Source organism: Pollicipes pollicipes, unplaced genomic scaffold (genome assembly GCF_011947565.3).
Source record: "Pollicipes pollicipes isolate AB1234 unplaced genomic scaffold, Ppol_2.1 Scaffold_3087;HRSCAF=3621_pilon_pilon_pilon, whole genome shotgun sequence".
NCBI classification, from domain to species: domain Eukaryota; kingdom Metazoa; phylum Arthropoda; class Thecostraca; order Pollicipedomorpha; family Pollicipedidae; genus Pollicipes; species Pollicipes pollicipes.
This window is the reverse complement of record NW_023596225.1, coordinates 15,179,527-15,196,826: the sequence shown is the minus strand read 5'-3', so window position 1 is coordinate 15,196,826 and position 17,300 is coordinate 15,179,527. Positions and strand designations below refer to the sequence as shown.

Genomic DNA, 17,300 nt, shown 5'->3' with positions numbered 1-17,300 from the left:
ACTTGTTTAATCTAGTGCAGCAGGAGTGAGCTAGATGAAACCATGCATATTTGCGATGATGTCTACGACACTTTGACAACTTAATTTAAGATTATGACAAATTTCAAACAAGAATCACAACTGACATCTTCTGTGAACTTTCTAAAGGTCAGAGTACGTCACTGACCTATAATGACCCAATTGACTTTTTTAGGATCATACCACCTAGCGCAAATACCACCTAGGTCTGAAATAAACACCACTGATACTTTGTGTACAGCAGGTATCTATGTGCGTGGCGGTTGCATGAAGATGGCTGGTCTCACGGCAATGGTGCTACAACAGAACTCCTACGAACAGAACTCCTACCGGGAGGAGTGTATCGGCATTCCTTCCACTGCCGATATTCACTCCGACATAAGTGCTACGTGACAAAACCTATGCTGCAAAAATGTATGCTCGTCATTACTTCCACTGCAGAAACGTATGCAGTCATTACATATACACGACTTTATTTCTACTGCAAAGAATTATACGCGATCCTAGTGCTACATAACAAAACGTAAGCTTCAAAACTCATGTCCGCCATAGCACTTACTGGAAAAACTTACACGACCATTGCTCATACATTGCATTAATTCTGCTGTAAAAGCTTATACGCGATATGCGTGCTACAGCAAATACTTGAGGTCACGTCGTTGCCGTAGAAGTAATCACTGGCATATGTTTTGTAGTGTGAGCTGTGCCGTGAAGCATTCATGTCGCGTATGACTCCTTGCAGTAGAGGAAATGTCGTGTATAAGTCTTTGCTGTAAAATTAATGACGAGTATAACTTTTTGCAGCGAAAGTTTTGTCGTGTAACGCTAATGTCGTGTATGATTCTTGTTGTGCAGCAGAAGCACCGTCATGTATACGTAAAGATTGTGTAAGTTTTCAGTAGATGTCATGACGTGTGTAAGCTTTTGAAGCATAAATTGTGTCGTCTAACACTCATGTCATGCATACATCTTTGCAGCAGAAGTAATGTGGCATATAAGCACAGTCAGCAGCGAGTAATGTGTATAGCTGATGTCGTGACACTCGAGTCGGTGGAAGGCTTTGCCTTAGCACTAATGTCGTGACGCCAGGTGGGCTGGGGACATCTTGGACGTCATTCTGAAGTTTTATCTTGTTTGGCCTTATTTGATCTAAAGGTCATGATCTAGGGAAAGTAAATTTTGACAAAAGCGCTTTAAAATACGAGCCAACGAATCCTGTGACTTTGGTGTCTCTAGCTTCCATAGCTCCCGGGATCTCAGGGTGTCAGCTTGACCCCCACCCAAATGTGTGATGCTCAAATGGTCACCCTGACGCGTGTTAGCTTTTAAGTGATCAATGTGGAACCTGAACGTCGAATTTTATTGATATGTAACTTTAAACCTAAAAGCAGTGGGTTGCCACGTTCACACTGGACAATATGCAGGGGCTGCGTTAGGCAGCTGTGACAGGTCACGCAAACTGTTACAGGAGATAAAAGGCGGCGGTCACGACGCTTAGAAGGATATGTCATACACACATTTCGTAAAAACACGTGCTCTTAAGGGCCCTTTGCCCTCGCCCTTTCATATTGCCCATATGCCCATCCTTGCCCTTTCATATTCGTATGCCCCATCGAGCGCTGGCATGGAAGGGCCCTTGAACTGAACACTCAGGAGACCAGTTGCGTTTCTCGGAAAGGGAGCCCGTAGGTAAGATACTTGGCAGCCCATTGCGCTCTTACGTAACGCTACGTTCTTCCGTTGTGTTTATATTCATCCCAAACTCATCCTGTTCAGAGGCTGACGGACCGTTCCGTCTCTGCTCGGGGTATCTGACGGCCGCAATTAAGACCGGAACGGGGCGCCGGGTCAGTACGGAGGCCCTCAGAGGGATGCATCAAATATCGTTTCTCCTCCTGACGCACGAAGTCCTCAGAAGCTTAGGCGAAGGGCCCCGACACACAAAAGGATCCCTCACCGGAATAGGGGGTCCGATAATTGGCACATGAACACTATCGGCAAGTCTACTGCCGGCGCTGACGACGCTCGGCGACTGACCATCAGCCGATCACTGGCTTTGGGGAGGGCATTAATGCATGCATGTAACTCTATACATCAAAGATTGCTGAAATACACAACCGCATAATTACCTTTATGATCGCCATTAAACAAGGAGCTCGTTGTGCAAGCTCCCTGTTGTTACGTTGCGTGATGTAAATATTGCTATGTAAAGCTGAAACAGTCCCTCTCCCATGTGCCACCGGTTTGCGCCCCGGGTGGAAATAGGTGATAAGGCCAGTGCTTTTATATTGGTGTGAATACACGCAAATTTGTGTTAACGTACACCATACGATCTCAGTCTTAGTGTGCTGGTCATTACCATGCTTATGTATTCATCTCAAAGGGGTTCAAAGGCGAAGAAGAAGTGAGCCTGTACATGACGGTTAGATTTAGCACATATATTACAAACGAATTTTGGTACGCGCTGATCATCACTAAATATCTTGCAAAAAAAATCCGTTACATCGTATACAGCACATCTCCAACCCGATTTCTAGCTAAAATAAGAAACAAATGATGTGTAAATCATCAAAATACCAGCGACAAAACGTACTTGTCTGGTATTAGCATACCTTGAGATTATCGCCTGACCACCCGTTGCCGTCGTGTTGAAGGTCCCAGTAGATTTACAGATTCTAGCAGGACTTACTGCGTGGTCTGTTGGTGCAAAGCAGGCAAGCCTGTCACTGATTCATCTAAAATGTTTAAAATACGGGGCTTTGCTTGATTCTGCTAACACCATCAGTACAAGCATAAGCCGTACAGCCAACCATAAAGCCATCAAGTGTAAAAAGGTGGCCTGTAATAAGGTATGAGAGCGGGAATAGCATCAAACCACCCACGTCGGAGAGCATGGTGACGCGTTTCCTGTCCTCTTATGTATTTCAAAGGCGTCACGATCTGGCGCAAAGCCGCCGCCCGAGTCTCACCGTCGGGGGCTTCGGCGTCGGCTGTCCTCCGAGGCTGCGCACGAGGGTCCCAGGAGCTCGTGTGCCACGCGAGTGACCACTGGCCGGTGTGCCGCGCTTCCGTGGGGGTCAGCTGTTCAGCTGGCCTCGAGTCCAGCTGGTCCCACCACTTTCACCCACAGGGGAACGGTCGGGACATTACCGCAGGTGGGGGGGGGGGGAGGGAGAAACAGGTAGTACGTGCCCCTCCCCCCCCCCCCCGCTGAGGTCTCGAGAGGCTCGGAAAGACCCGAAAGGACCTACGATTAAGGGCCCAATTTGATGGGCCAAAGGGCCAGAAAGACAGGCCGGAGATCATATTCAGCGGCCTCGGCCTGCAGGGCCAGATACTCAAAAGCCTGATCATGGGTCCCTGAGCTGATAAGGGCCTATATGTGGATCAGACACCACCAGTAACGCACAGTCGGCACCATGGTGGCATGGGCCTGAGGGCCCATTTCCCAAGCAGAGATAAAGCTGGAGCCAGCGAATTACATTGGTTAGGCTCCACAGCGCCTACGAGGGCCCGTGCTGGCAAGGGCCCCAAGCCAGCCAGAGGCAGTGTTCCACAGGGCCCGAAGAGTGCGGAGGACCCACCGGGTCCGATGATCAAGGGGTGGACTGAAGGTCAAGGACGCGAATGGCTGACCAGAGTCTTATTCAGTGGCCCCGGCCGGTGGGGACGGACCCTCAGATGACAGTCAGACTACACTTTGGCCGGCCAGGGAAACACGTAGTCGATATGGGTCTTTATGTCAGTCAGGTACCATCAGTACCACACAGTCCGCTCCTTGTCGGTATGGGCCTGAAGGCCCACTTCCAAATCAGCTTCAAAGCCGAGGTCTGCGATTTACACTGTTCGGGGCCCCTGTACTTGTCAGGGGCCCACAGCACCTGAGAGAAGGCCCTGTGTTCGCAGGGGGCCCTGAGCCGAACAAGGCAGTGTTCGACGAGTCCCAAAGAGGGGCCCGGGCGGCCCACCGGAAAATACTTCCGAAGCCCCGGGGGAGGACATAAGAGCCGAAAAAGTGGTGGTAGGTCACATCAAGGATCGCGGCCCGAAGGATTGACCTGAAATATCAGGCAGAGGTTGTCTTGCACCGTGTGAGGGCACACTCGAGACAAGACAAGTTCTAAGTCGGTCAGAGACCACGAACACCGAACAGTTGGCTCCTTGTCAGTTTGAACCCTGGAAGCCCATTTCCTGGGAGCCCGCAAGACCTGGGGGGGGGGGGGGGGGAAGATTTGCACATGTGATTTGCTCTTGAAACATGCTCACAAAGTTATGGAGTAACACACCTATGTTGATAGTCGTCGGGTACTCAACATCCTAATCGTTATGGGGATGCCCTCTAAAAATTATAATTCCTTCGAAAGTGCTGCGTTTCGAACCACAATCATGCTCATGTGTTGAAACATGTCAGTCAAATTAACACACCCATCGGCGGCCGGTTGAACGCCCTCCGCTCGGAAAAGGGGTTAGTTTGACCCCAGCGACATCTCAAAAACTAATAGAGCTAGAGACAAGAAATGCACAGGGCGTGTTTGCGTGTGTGTGAACCTACTTGCATCGAAATTTCAGGGCTCTAGATCTTGACTTTTGGGTTGAATAAGGTAAAAGAAGGTGTAATTCAAGATTGGTGTACAAAGTACCCTAAACCTACTCATGCGACCGCCTTGAATCTACATATCTGTTCTAAGCGAAATGTACCTGGTGTTTATTTTAGGTCAGCGACTTTCTTTGACCTTTTGATGGTCATGGTCATCAAAAACCTAAAAGTGGCGTTCATTTTTGCATTTGAATAAGCGTGAAGGATTACGTTTGGTAGTACGTTTCAACAAACAAGGGGTTCATCTGGGTCGTTTTAGATCAGGGGCCTACTCTGACCTTCAAAAAGTCTATGAAAGATGTCTGTTGCATTCCCTGTTATAACGAAATTCGAAATGAGCATCAGAAGCTTTCTCATGGCACCAGATCCCCAGAAGAAAGGCATGCCGGGTTTTGACCTTGGTCTGAACTGCATACCTGAGTCTATGTCAATCGAATTTCCTTTGATCCTGAGTTTAATAGCTTTGTTGCATAAAAAAACATATCAGAGATGCATGGCTTTGTGTAACACCCTGTTGTCGCATCATATTGAACGATTCCTTTGCAATTGCATTCGCTGACAGATACGGCCTGACTTTGACCTGCCATAGGTCAGCAGGCTTATAAGGTACATCGATTTTTGCACCAAAAGATCCGCCACTCAATTGCCTACAGCTATGCAAAGTTTGACAGTGGTTGTATCGTTAGCATAGTCGGAACATCGGACCGTATACATTGTATCGTACTGTGAATGAAGAGGCCTCATGGCCCATAACCAGCTGCATCAATTTTTACCGCTGTAAAGCAAATTTTAAGGCGGCATTGTTTATTCTGTATTGTATTGGGAAAATGTTTGCATTCCTGAACAGGGCTTACGATACAAAGTGACCAGATCTGGTTGAGACTAAATTCAGGGAAAAATAAACGTGTCATAAAAATTCTAAGGAAATCTTCACTATAGTACCTTAGGAATTCTACGGAAAGCTTACGTTGATTTGTCGCTGTAGCTCCCGTGGTAAGCCGTACTTTAGTTGTTTGTTGCACCAAAAATTAGTTGATACCTCGGGTTTGCCTTATCCGATATTTGCATGGCAAAGGTGGAGCAAGTCATTTGTACCTTATTTACCCTTTGCATAATAAAACTAGCAGCCGTCAGCGTCCAGCTAAGGTAAATAGTTAGGCCATCACGCGCATAGAGCTGGCAGCTCCCGTGAGATGGAGCTGCGCGGATGTGCGGGGCCAGGTCCTGGTCGGGCCCCGGCTGAGCAGCTCAGGACACCAATTAGCTTCTTGCGCTGTTATACCCGACTGATGCTCGAATATACGCGCACGTTTACTTTGGTGGAGCGTTCAAGACCTCACCGACATCTGACAATTTTGTGCTGTCAGTTGATCTGCCTGGCCGGGATCCTATCTAAAAGCCAACTGGGGTATCAAAGTTCCATGAATTCCTGGAGGACGGCAGTCATGATCTACAGAACGAGCTGGTAACCCGGTTACCCATCTGGTGCTTTCGAGATAAGAAGTGATTCCCTATGCCTGGCGCTTCTTTGGCGCAAAAATGCGCGTCCGTGAAGCTAGCTTTTTATTCAGCGATTTATACGGCGGTAAGTTCCGATTTCTCTGGAATAACGTCGAATGGACAATTTTGGCACGAGAACACAACAAATGACGCCTAATTCGCAATATTATGTGACCTTCAAGGCCAAAAGCAATGTCAAATGACTTGGAACTCCATGTAGTCAAAAATATCGACCTATTTTAGACTTGCAAGCATCACAGTATTCACAAGCGGAAGAACTTCTGTCCGCCAACAAGTCCTTACCTCTCGAGTTCATCCCTCAAGGTCAAACTGGTGCTGAATGACGAGGAACTCCATACAGGCGCGCAACCAGCGCCTTGGCAAGGGGGCAGGGCACAGGGTTGACAAAGGGCCCTCTGATAGCGAAAAAATCCCCCTAAAGAAATCGTAGGATATGACCCATTTGTTAATGAGGGTGTGCTTTTCATTTATATTGTTTTTGCTATTCTTTTGAACCATATATATATATATATATATATATATATATATATATATATATATATAAAGTAGTACTGAAATCTGGTGATTGAACTGGAACAATGAAGGTGAAATCTCTATTTTTCGTGTTGCTTTAACTTTTAATCTGTCCAGAGGACAGCCTCAAAGTTGTAAAAAAGATTCACTCAGGCTTGTGTCTTGACTGTACGAAATATCTGTGGAAGACATTGAGAAAAAAAAATTACGACGCTCATTGCTGGTCACACCATGCCCGCTGCATGACATTTGCACCAGGCTCTGCTTTCGTGGTGTGGTTGTGAGACCAAATAATAGCGGATGCGTGAAAACCTTGCATTTGGCACACAGCTGCCGATTGTGATACATTTTGTAAACAAACCAAACTTAATGCGCGCAAGCGGCTGGAGCCGCTGGGGTTCTTGGGCTTGGAGGTACCTGGCGCCCTTGCTCTGTGCATACATAGACATGATTCAGATGTAGGTGAGGCAAGACATAGCCATAGGTGTCCAGGTTCTGTGGAGACTCGTTTATGCTTGGTGGCTTCAAGTGAGCTCGGTTTTGGATGACATCTGAAACCCTCAGAGAGGGAAATAGGGGTTTTGGCATGTGCAGACATTATCAGGCAGGAGTGAAAAATTCACATAAAATATGGGGAAAAGGAGTGAAAAATTCCTCCTCATAGGGTGCTGCTTTACAACCAAAGTCGATAATTCTAGGACTCTGTTTTTTAGGGGTCATTTCGCTAGTAGAGAGCCCTTTGTCAACCCTGTGCCCTGCCCCCTTGCCAAGGCACTGGTTGCGCGCCTGTATGGAGTTCCTCGTCATTCAGCACCAGTTTGACCTTGAGGGGTGAACTCGAGAGGTTAGGACTTGTTGGCGGACAGAAGTTCTTCCGCTTGTGAATACAGTGATGCTTGCAAGTCTAAAATGAGTCGATATTTTTGATTATATGTCACATAATATTGCAAATTAGGCGTCACTTGTGTTCTCGTGCCAAAATTGTCCATTTGGCGTTATTTCAAAGAAATCGGAACTTATCGCCGTAAAAATCGCTGAATAATTAGCCAACTTCACGGACGCGCATCTTTGCGCCAAAAAAGCGATAGGCATGAGGAATTATTGATCAGTTCAAAAGCACGAGATGGGTTACCGGGTTACCAGTTCATTCTGTGGCGCGTCGGGAGACCTCTGTGCAGCGTGTGTTAGTATTACTTGTGCAGCAATACATTTGCGGCATCTCATCGCCTGTTTCTCCTGATGTGCTTGCTTGCAATATGCATGCGATATGTAATTGATGTTTTTTTACTTTACGTCCCTTTTTGCGTGTTTTTCCGGCAGGATGAGCTTCGGTGTTCTGGATTTCGATGAGGGAGGGATGGGCATCGACTCCAGCCCTTGGTTAGCTGAAGAAACGCTCTGCTGTTGAACTTCTGAACTGCTGTTCAAAATACTGTGGCTTCTCTACTCTGGAGGACTGCTTGAGGACTACTGCTGGTCGCCCGGAAGCATTATGTCTGCCAGCAAGCTGGCACAACAATCTGAGTCTTTCATCAAAGACAACTGATTCGGCTCCAGAATCATCATGCTTGGAATATGGGTATGGGTATTGTGCCATATGGGTTCGTAATGTTCAGCTCGTACTTCATGTACGATTCTGCCAAAATTTACAGCGAATATTTCCGTGTAACGGTTATTTGTAATTCTACGAGATGAACATGGCAAAGACAGCCCATTTTATCTGCTGTATTTCTCTGAGCACTTTCACGGACAAACATTAGCAAACCAAGTTTTAGAATCGTGACATAAGAAAGAAATGCCAGCATTCTTTTTTAAACTGGGCTGGCGGTATTTGCCTGGAGTTTACCGTTTAATTTTTTATTTCAGACACTTTTAACGAGTGCACCTATTAATCATTGACGACTGCTTTTGTTGCCATTAGCCGCCGGCCATCCATTGCAGGGCCAAAGAACGAGTGCCTGAAGCGACCCAGACCCACTCTTTGGTGAGTGAATGGATCAGAAAGCGGCCGCTCTAAAAAAAAAATGATCTATCAAGACAATATCGTGTTCCCGTATAGACAGCTGGCAGCTCCTGTACTCCAGCTTTTCTAAAAAAGACAGCGATACGCTTGTTAGCATCATCTCGGAAAAGAAAATGCAACACTCCACTTCTTTTCATCAAATATAAACGTGTCCCTTGATTACCCACATAAATGGCATCATTATGGGTTTGATGCCATTATTGTGACCATAGCAGGAAGCATAGCTCAAGTCGGCCTTCATTCGAGCACTCCATGTAACTGGCCTCACGTAAAGTTTTATCCGTACAAGTATTCCGAGAGAGTGCATGTGTGGTGCACCTCTACTTTGCTATTTGACATATTTGCTCTCATTATTGCGAAGCTTGGTAAACGACTTGACATAAAATCAATTCTTTCAGCACCAAAATCTTGTACATGAAGGATCATCCACACTGAGACCGTGGGGCAGCGGTCTGAATATTATCACTTTCAGGGGTCATCCTACGCAACACATCGCGCTGCGGTGCCTCCCGCAACAAAACAGAATAGGTATTAGGAAATTAGTTTCGGCGGGAGAGACTGCGACAACGACAGGAAACACCGCGCTGACAACAGCGGCAACGGCAACGCATAGCATCCTCGAATGGTTTAGTGATTATCGCATCGGTTATGACAACACAAAAGTGCATGTTTTGTGCAATGATGCTGTTGCCGAGGCAATTTCGGTCAAATGCATGGTGAACAAACCTTGACCTAGCTTATTACTGGTGACATGAAAGCAGCGTGCCTGGAATTACAGCGGTCCATCAATCAAATGGAATTTGGAAGGGCAGACCGGTGAGGCCCAACTGGGGCCCACCTGGGGTGGTTCAAAAGGTCCCATCCGGGCTAGTCATATGGATCTCATCTGGGCTAGTTACCTGGGTCCGAGCCAGACATACCCATGTGGGGCCCAGCTGAACATGCCAACATGGGTCCCAACTGGGTAGCCCAGGTAAGCCCATGTGGGTCCCAGTTAGGCCCCAAGCGGCCCCAGGTGGGCCCCATGTGGGGCCCTGTTAGCCATGTTTACGTGAGTCCCAACTGGGCAACTCAGGTGGGCCCCATGTGGCTTCCAGCTCAGCTCTATATGGGCTCTAGGTGGGCTGCCCATGCGGGACCCGGTTGGCTGCTCATGACATGTCCACGTGGGACCGCAATGGGTTTTAACTGGGCAGCCCAGGTGGGCCAAATGTGTCGTACGGGCCCAGCTTGGCCCCATACGGACCCAGGTGGGCTGCCCATGAGGGACCCAGTTTGTTGCCCATGACATACACACATTGGACCGAAGTGGGCAGCCCTGATGGGCCCATTATGACTGCCGATCTCGGACCGTTATGGTTCCCAGTTGGACATGCTGGCTGGGTATTTTTGCAATATCATTTGAACTTCAAGGTCAAAAGCAAGGCCCAAGGACGGGAACTCTTTATCACCAACAAATTACCTGCCAATTTTAACTTTTCAAGCATTGCTATGTTCACAAGCGCCAGAATTAGCGTCCATCTTAAAGTGGATGACCTCTTAAGGCCACACTTTGAGCGTCAAATGCAGGCTCAAAGGACGGGCAGTTCCATATCAACAAAACAATTACCGACCGATTTCAGCTTTCCAAGAATCAGAAGATTCGTTAGAGCGTCTTTAGCGCAGTGTTAATAGCGCCCGTCAAAATGTCTGACCTCGCAGTGAAAAGTTAAAAGTCTTGAAAAGCGGAAATCGGCCGGTAACTTTTTGGTTATATGGAGCTCCCCGTATTCAAGCCTGAGTTTGACCTTGACGGACAGCCTTGAGAGGTCAGGACATTTCGGGGGACGCTAGTTCTTGTGTTTGTAAATATTCTGATCTTGCAAATTTAAAATTGGCCGAGAACTATTTAGTGACAGTGAGTCCTTTGACCTTGCTTTTGATCATGAAGGTCACAGGATGTTGCAAAAGCAAACGTCATTTTCTATGTTCTCCTGCGATCATATACCATATCGCGTGTTTTGAGGGAAATCGGGGCTCGTTACTGCATGGATCACTGAATAAATCATCAGCTTCACGGACATGCAAAACGCGGCACATCGTCCTCAAATTGGTCTTCCTGGGTCCCATGTTACCACCTTGGCTCTGGAATAACCTTCAAAATTAGACATATTTGTACGGTTGCATTTGTCCACGCTCATCTTGATTTTACCATCAATTCCACCAATCACACGTGTTGTCATGTAATACTTGCCATCGTTCAAATCCTTACCACGCGTGCGTCCGTCGTAGCGCTTAAGGTGTACCTCGATGACGTCATATAGGCATCTTCGTTGAGAAGTGTCGAGTCTGGACGCAACCACCGGGGATATATTGTTTTGGTTGTTGCGCTGGTTCTCCGTGGCGATTATTATTCAAAGGTAAAGCGAATTGTGCGATGGTTGTGATATTAGCTTAAAGTGTTTACGTTTTTAACTTAAATTTGATGTTTGGGTGTTGTTTGAACGGTAGGGAAAGCTTGATGTCGGCTGATGCGTATGGAATGTTACAAGTATTGTTCGCATCGCTCGCGCCATAGCTGTCTAAATCGCAAACAACACTAATTTATACAAACGAATGGTGTTTTGATTGAGACGTGTTATTATTTGTGATCGTTGGTAATCGTTTTTAACCACCGGTTCCCAGTGTCAAGCCATTCAGTGATCTGGTGAGCATTGGATTTCCTTGACAAGTATAAATGCAGGCTTTTATACTCAAACTGTTACATTGGATGTTCCAGTTTTTTGTTCATACCCTTAAGATTGTTGTTCATATGTCTGTTAGTGTATCATTAGCATAGCCAGTTATGGTGCCCTCAACAGTTTCAATGCTTCTGTCTTGTGGTTTTTGCGATGTGCGGATATGAAATATGGATATTTTGTGCCAATGAAGCCACAGAAAGCTCTGATGGTGGTGATGATGATTGATATTTAGGGCACAGTGATCAGAGTTAACTTTAAGAGCAGGATAACAACTTTGTAGCTAAATCTTTTAGTTTGGAAAGCCTTTGTTGCTCTGATTATGGCATGCTATCCAGGCTGGAAGCTGTATAAAAAACAAATTATGTATGTCAGGTTCAACATATCAGTTCATGCAATCCCTGCCAGGAAGAAAGATGTGGAATGACTTAGTGCCACCTCTGCTCAATGTATCTTGAAGCATTAATGATGTGAAAGTTTGGTGCATGTCATTGATAGCTGGGGCAATTTTAAAGTTTTTGTTTTGCCTGTTCACCTCATTGAGAATGCTGTCTTTATGAATGATGTACAGAATCTTGGGCTATAAAAATGGTTTTCCTATTTTGTGTTTTTTTAGTTGGTTTATATTTATACTCTTAGTTGATTTGCAGAGCACACCTAATGGTTAACATTGAAATCATTCCATTCTTATCATTGCATTCAGGTTCCTTGCCATAGACCAATATGTGGTCATGGTGAGATGACACTGCTTGTTTGCCCAAGGATTTAGACTATTTTTAGGTGGTCTTGAATGCCCTAAGGAGCCACGGAAAGATTTATTCAGCATTTTCACCATGAAATATCCCTAGATAGTTACCTATACAAATTTAGGCACCCCACAGGTGCCTCATACCAGCTCGATCCCCAACTCTCTCTGACTCCTTAGTGTGTGTGTGGGGGGGGGGGGAGGGGTATTCATGACATATTTTGCCTCTGGGGGTACATCCTTGTATGTGACTTGTTGGGCCATGCTAAGGCCACAATGAAAGTCATACAGATTACAGATGCAGAAAAGGTGGAGTGTGAAGAAAAACCTTTTGCAAAATGTAAAACATCAAATGCGTCAGCAGAGTTTTACATCTTCTTTCAGTGCTCTTTTAAGATTTGACTTCAAGTTTCTCATTTCTCTGCCAAGATTCAAAAGGTATTCTGATATCTGCTGTGGAATTGATAGAACCACATTTTGTTTCCTTGCAATATAATTTTGCCTCCAAATGTCATTTTATATTTGTGTGGTAGTTATGGGTTGTATGTAGGGTGGTTTGAAGTTGTGCTTTCCTTTGATTTTGGGTATTGCGTGGTTCTAAATGGTGAGTGTTCCAATGTACGCTCCACCTCAGCCAAATTATTCCAAGTGATTTTGGCAAAATTGATGGCCTCCTCACATAGTGCACAAAATTCAAAGCCAACAAAGTTGAATGCTTTCCCCTATTGGAACAGGTGATTTAAAAAGGTTACCAGCCACTACCCATCATTTTTATGGCTTTGGTGGTGAACTTCAGTGTTCCTTGACTTGTGATATCAAAAAGGGCAGACATTCCATTATGCATAAATATCACCACCACCAACTGCTAAAGGTAAGGATGGTGACCACATGTTTTAGTTGTTCTAAGATGCATAATGGGTATATACATATATATATATATATATATATACATATATGTATATATATATATATATATATATATATATATATATATATATATATATATATATATATATATATATATGTATATAATCTGCAATATCAGGGCACATATGTAGCAGTGCTGACATCTGCCATGTTGCTGCAGACCCATACACCAGTGTGGTATGCTGATCTGGTTCAGCTGTCTGGCAGTGCAGTAACGGTGTGGGCCGCTCGGTTGTAGGTCATGTCGGCGGCTCGCGCGGACCAGCAGTTCTGCCTACGCTGGAACAGCTTCCAGAGCAACATGGCGTCGTCACTGCAGCTGCTGCGCTCGGAGGAGGACCTGGTGGACGTGACACTGGCTGCCGAGGGCCAGCTTATCAAGGCACACCGGCTCATTCTCTCTGCCTGCAGCCCGCTCTTCAAGCAGATACTCAAGGTACTGACACTGTCATGCAGATAGGATGCTGATTGGGTTTGGTCACAAGCACTGTCCCCTAAGTTGTGATGTTGCTGTATTTGTAATTTGCATTTGTTGTGACTGCTGTTGCAGTTTTTAATTTGTTGTGTCACTGTTTGTTGCGTCACTGCTAATTTTTTGCCGCAGGCGTGACTCATGGATGACTGTCTCGTAGGTAATGGAATGATTCGCTGTTCAGTGGAGCTATCCACTGTTTTTATATGGGTTATTTGGCATGTTATATTTATGAGGGCCTTATCCATGCACTTTGTGAAGCACTCATCTATCTAATTTTTAAGAGCCTCATCTGTCTACAGCCCCTATTGCAGGCAAGGTGTGTTATGCAGAGGTGAAAGCATGGAGTTGTTATTGGAAAAGTGCCGAGGCTCTTTTATCATATAATCTCACCAAAAGATGATGGCATGGTCGTGGCGTCATCACTTGACGCCTGACCGCCGGCAGGACTCCCCCTGTCACCACCCAGTTGTGGTGCTGAACGAGGTGCGCGCGGCGCACGTGCGCGGCATCCTCAGCTTCATGTACCAGGGCCAGGTGAACCTGACGCCCGATCAGATGCCCGAGTTCCTGCGCGCCGCCCAGGCGCTCCACGTCAAGGGCCTGTTCGAGGACATGGCGGAGTTGCCGCCCGAAGGCAAGGAGAACGTGGTGAGCTGACGGCGATGGGGACGCGGCCGGGGCGTGGCGGGATGACTCGGCGGGAAGAACGTGGTGGGGGCGCAGTGTAGGACGAGGACAGGGCCCAGAAGGCCGTTTCTTGGCGTTGCGATTGCAGTAAGGGCTCAGTGGCCGGCAGTTGGCTGGGACACACGTGGTTATAAGCGGTGAGGCTGATGTTGCATGTAAAATTGGACAGCAACAACGTGGGGCGTTGTGTGCGCACGCGTCCTCCCTTGCGAAGTCGAGTGGAAGCTACCGATGGTCGCAGGAAGCGCCAGTCCGGTATGGTCGAGCAGCCCTTCCGCTGTTGCCGACAGCCGCTGCCGCGTCCGCCGCCGCCGCCGCCGCCGCTGCTGGACACCCGGCTGGCAACCAAGCGGGCTGAGTGTGTGACCGAGCCGGCCGCGCCGCCACCGGCCGCCAAGAAGGCGCGCGTGCGCTCGCCGCCGGCGGCCGAGGCCAGCGTGAAGACGGAGCCGGGCAGCCCGCCGGCGAGCGGCCCCGAGGTGGGCCCGGAGGCGGGTCCGGAGGCAGGCCTGCCGACGCTGGCCGGCCGCGCCGACCCGGCACCCAGAGGTGAGGCGCGCCGTCTCACTGCAACGGGGCCGACCCTGCCAGCGGACGCGGTACCGCGACAGTACTGATCACATGTCGTCGACTTTGGTGCTCAGATTTTCCACCGAGGGCAAGTTCATTCATTGTTGTCACCGTTTGCATGTCATCGTTGCTTGGTGTGTCGCGGTGTGGCGCTGGGCCGGATTTCTCTTTGCTTTCATGTTGGCTGCTGCGTAGTTGGTCGTGTCACGCCCGATGTAGCGCGTGCTGCTCATGCGATACTAGTAGCTTGGAGTGGTGGGTTGGCACCGCTGGTCGTTAGAGTGATTAGTGCGCCAGGACGTACCGGCCTGGCAGTGAATGTGTACCGGAGGCCGGCTGGTACTCGGACGCCGAGGCTGGCACCGCCGTCAATCATGGAGCATGCGTTCGTAATACAACTAGCATATCAGGGCGTCTGTGGACGGGGATAAGCGGGGCTAATGGCCATTGCTTTTGTCAAAGTAAAGCTGCTTTTTGACCTGCTAATTGAGGTTTTCGGTCACAGTCTCGACAGAACTCGTCGACAAGAGTAAGCACGTGCCCGTCACGTCAGCTGCAGCGTCACAGGCGTCGTCATCCGACACTGACTACGTCATCAGTGAGTTGTGACGTCATCTTACGCCTTACTTTGTCATGTTGTCCGACAAACTTACAACGTACATTTTCTTTTTGCGGCGCGACATTTGAAAAGTGCATTTCAGATCCACAAATCTGTATGCAAATGCCGGGATCAAATGACCCTTTTCGATGTTGTCGCCGCCTCCATGGAACCAGTCATGCAATCAGTGAGGCAGAGCAGCAGTGTTCCTGGCGTTTGTGTAGTGCAATATCGAACACATTGACACCATTCCCGCACTCATGCACTGCGACCGTGACGTGATTGCCAGACTCGTCGACAGCGACTGCCCCTTTTGAAAGGTGACGCCCCGTCTCCGACAGCGGAGGCCGGCGCCGCCCGGGCGGGCCTGTGGCCGCCTCCCGCGACGTAGTTTTCGCCGCTGACCCGTTGACCGGACCGCTGACGCCGCCGCCGCTGACGGCTGATCGCTGCTGACCGCTGACCCGCTGACTGTTCCGTCCCGTCTGCTCCAGCACACACCACCTACCCGTTTCCGTGCCCGTTCTGCGAGAAGTCGTACACGTCGTGGGGCTTCCGCCGGCGCCACATCAAGGCGTTCCACACGGCCGGCCCGACGCTGAAGTGCAAGTGGTGCTGGAAGGTGCTGCCCTCGCACGACGCCTGGTGCGCGCACGTGACACGCGAACACCATCTGTCGGCGGCGGACGCGCAGCAGGCCATCCAGATCCTGGACGAGGCCAACATGGTGCTGCAGAGCTCGGAGCCGCTGCGGCTCGACTCGCTGGTCGATATGGTGAAGCGCCAGCAGCGGCGCGCCGCCACTGGCAGCCCGGAGGCGGCGCTGGAGGGCGCCGCCACCACCTGAGCCGCGCCGCGCCGGCCCGGCAGCCGGCCGTGCGGCGCCGGCGGCGGTGGCGGCGGGACGCTGCCGCTCCGGTCGGGCAGGCTGCGGCGCCCGGCCGGTGGCGGCGGGCAGCGGCGGGTGAGGCTGCGCCAGCGGCGGCCCGCCCGCATCCGTGCCATGAATTTCAGGGCATCGCCGAGACGTCACCGTTGCAAGCGTACAAACTGGATCATTCTCGGTCTGTTGCGTGTTGATTGAACGAGCACTATGCGCGAGTCCTGCCCCTGTGAGCGAGCAGTGGTTGTACAGGATGTTTTTTGAGGCCTTTGTGAATTTTCGCCTGTCCGGCGTGTAATTACAATGCTTTTCCATGTACTCTGCCGAGTTATATGCTTGTACGCCGTTTCAAGTACGGCGCAGAAAGGGTTTCGTAGATTGTGTTCCTATCTTGAATTTGATTATCATTGTTGTTCATTTTCCCGTCAAACACAGTTGTACAGTAACACAGCAGCTGTGCCGCCAGACGCCACTTATTTCACAATACAGTGTTACCTGGATATCTGGTGTTGGGTTCGGAACTATGCCGAATCAACCCTGGAACCGGCATGTAGTGAGGCTGCCGCGTGGCTCAAAGGTGGACCCCGAACACTTCCACTGTGATGCCATATTGTCTTTGCTTCGTAGGTCCCGACCGTCTCGTGAGCCTTGGTCATACTGTTGGATCAGACTGTACGTGACTCCTTTTAGGGCTACGGGCAAAAGGAAAACATTCCATGACTGCCGCGAGCGTGTGACGCAGAGGCTGATGACATGGAACACCGCCTCGTGGCGCGGGGCGAGTAGCGCGCAGGGCGGCGGTGTGGACGACCCACATCTGCCCCCCCCCCCCCTCCCACTTCCCTCTCAGCATATGGCGCGGCCGTAGGCGCCGGGCGCGTCTTCGAAATCCGGAGCACGGGACACAGCCGGGCCGCGGTGTTTCACTTCTAGGTTTCCCGCAGATGGTGTGGACATGGCGCAGACAACGTCACGTCTCAGGCTTCCACGCTCCGGTTGCGTAAATTCGGCTGGCCCCGCGAATGA

At 49.1% G+C, this 17,300-nt stretch overlaps 1 protein-coding gene across 1 annotated transcript; it reads left to right on the top strand.

The window, feature by feature from the left end:
- Positions 1–10,995: 10,995 nt before the first annotated feature.
- LOC119089785 (B-cell CLL/lymphoma 6 member B protein) lies at positions 10,996–17,023 on the top strand. The gene is made up of 8 exons (XM_037212600.1): positions 10,996–11,071; positions 13,300–13,497; positions 13,981–14,184; positions 14,514–14,593; positions 14,681–14,772; positions 15,299–15,391; positions 15,886–16,216; positions 17,017–17,023. Exons 2-8 carry the CDS (start codon positions 13,303–13,305, stop codon positions 17,021–17,023), a joined length of 1,002 nt encoding a protein of 333 aa, XP_037068495.1. The 5' UTR covers positions 10,996–11,071; positions 13,300–13,302.
- Positions 17,024–17,300: the final 277 nt, after the last annotated feature.

Bases quoted from the DNA above. Each gene is read 5' to 3' on its own strand.
- LOC119089785 (XM_037212600.1), top strand. From the start codon at position 13,303: ATGTCGGCGGCTCGCGCGGACCAGCAGTTCTGCCTACGCTGGAACAGC. The intron at 13,498-13,980 runs GTACTGACACTG...GACCGCCGGCAG, and splicing joins TCTTCAAGCAGATACTCAAG to GACTCCCCCTGTCACCACCC. The intron at 14,185-14,513 runs GTGAGCTGACGG...TGTTGCCGACAG, and splicing joins CCGAAGGCAAGGAGAACGTG to CCGCTGCCGCGTCCGCCGCC.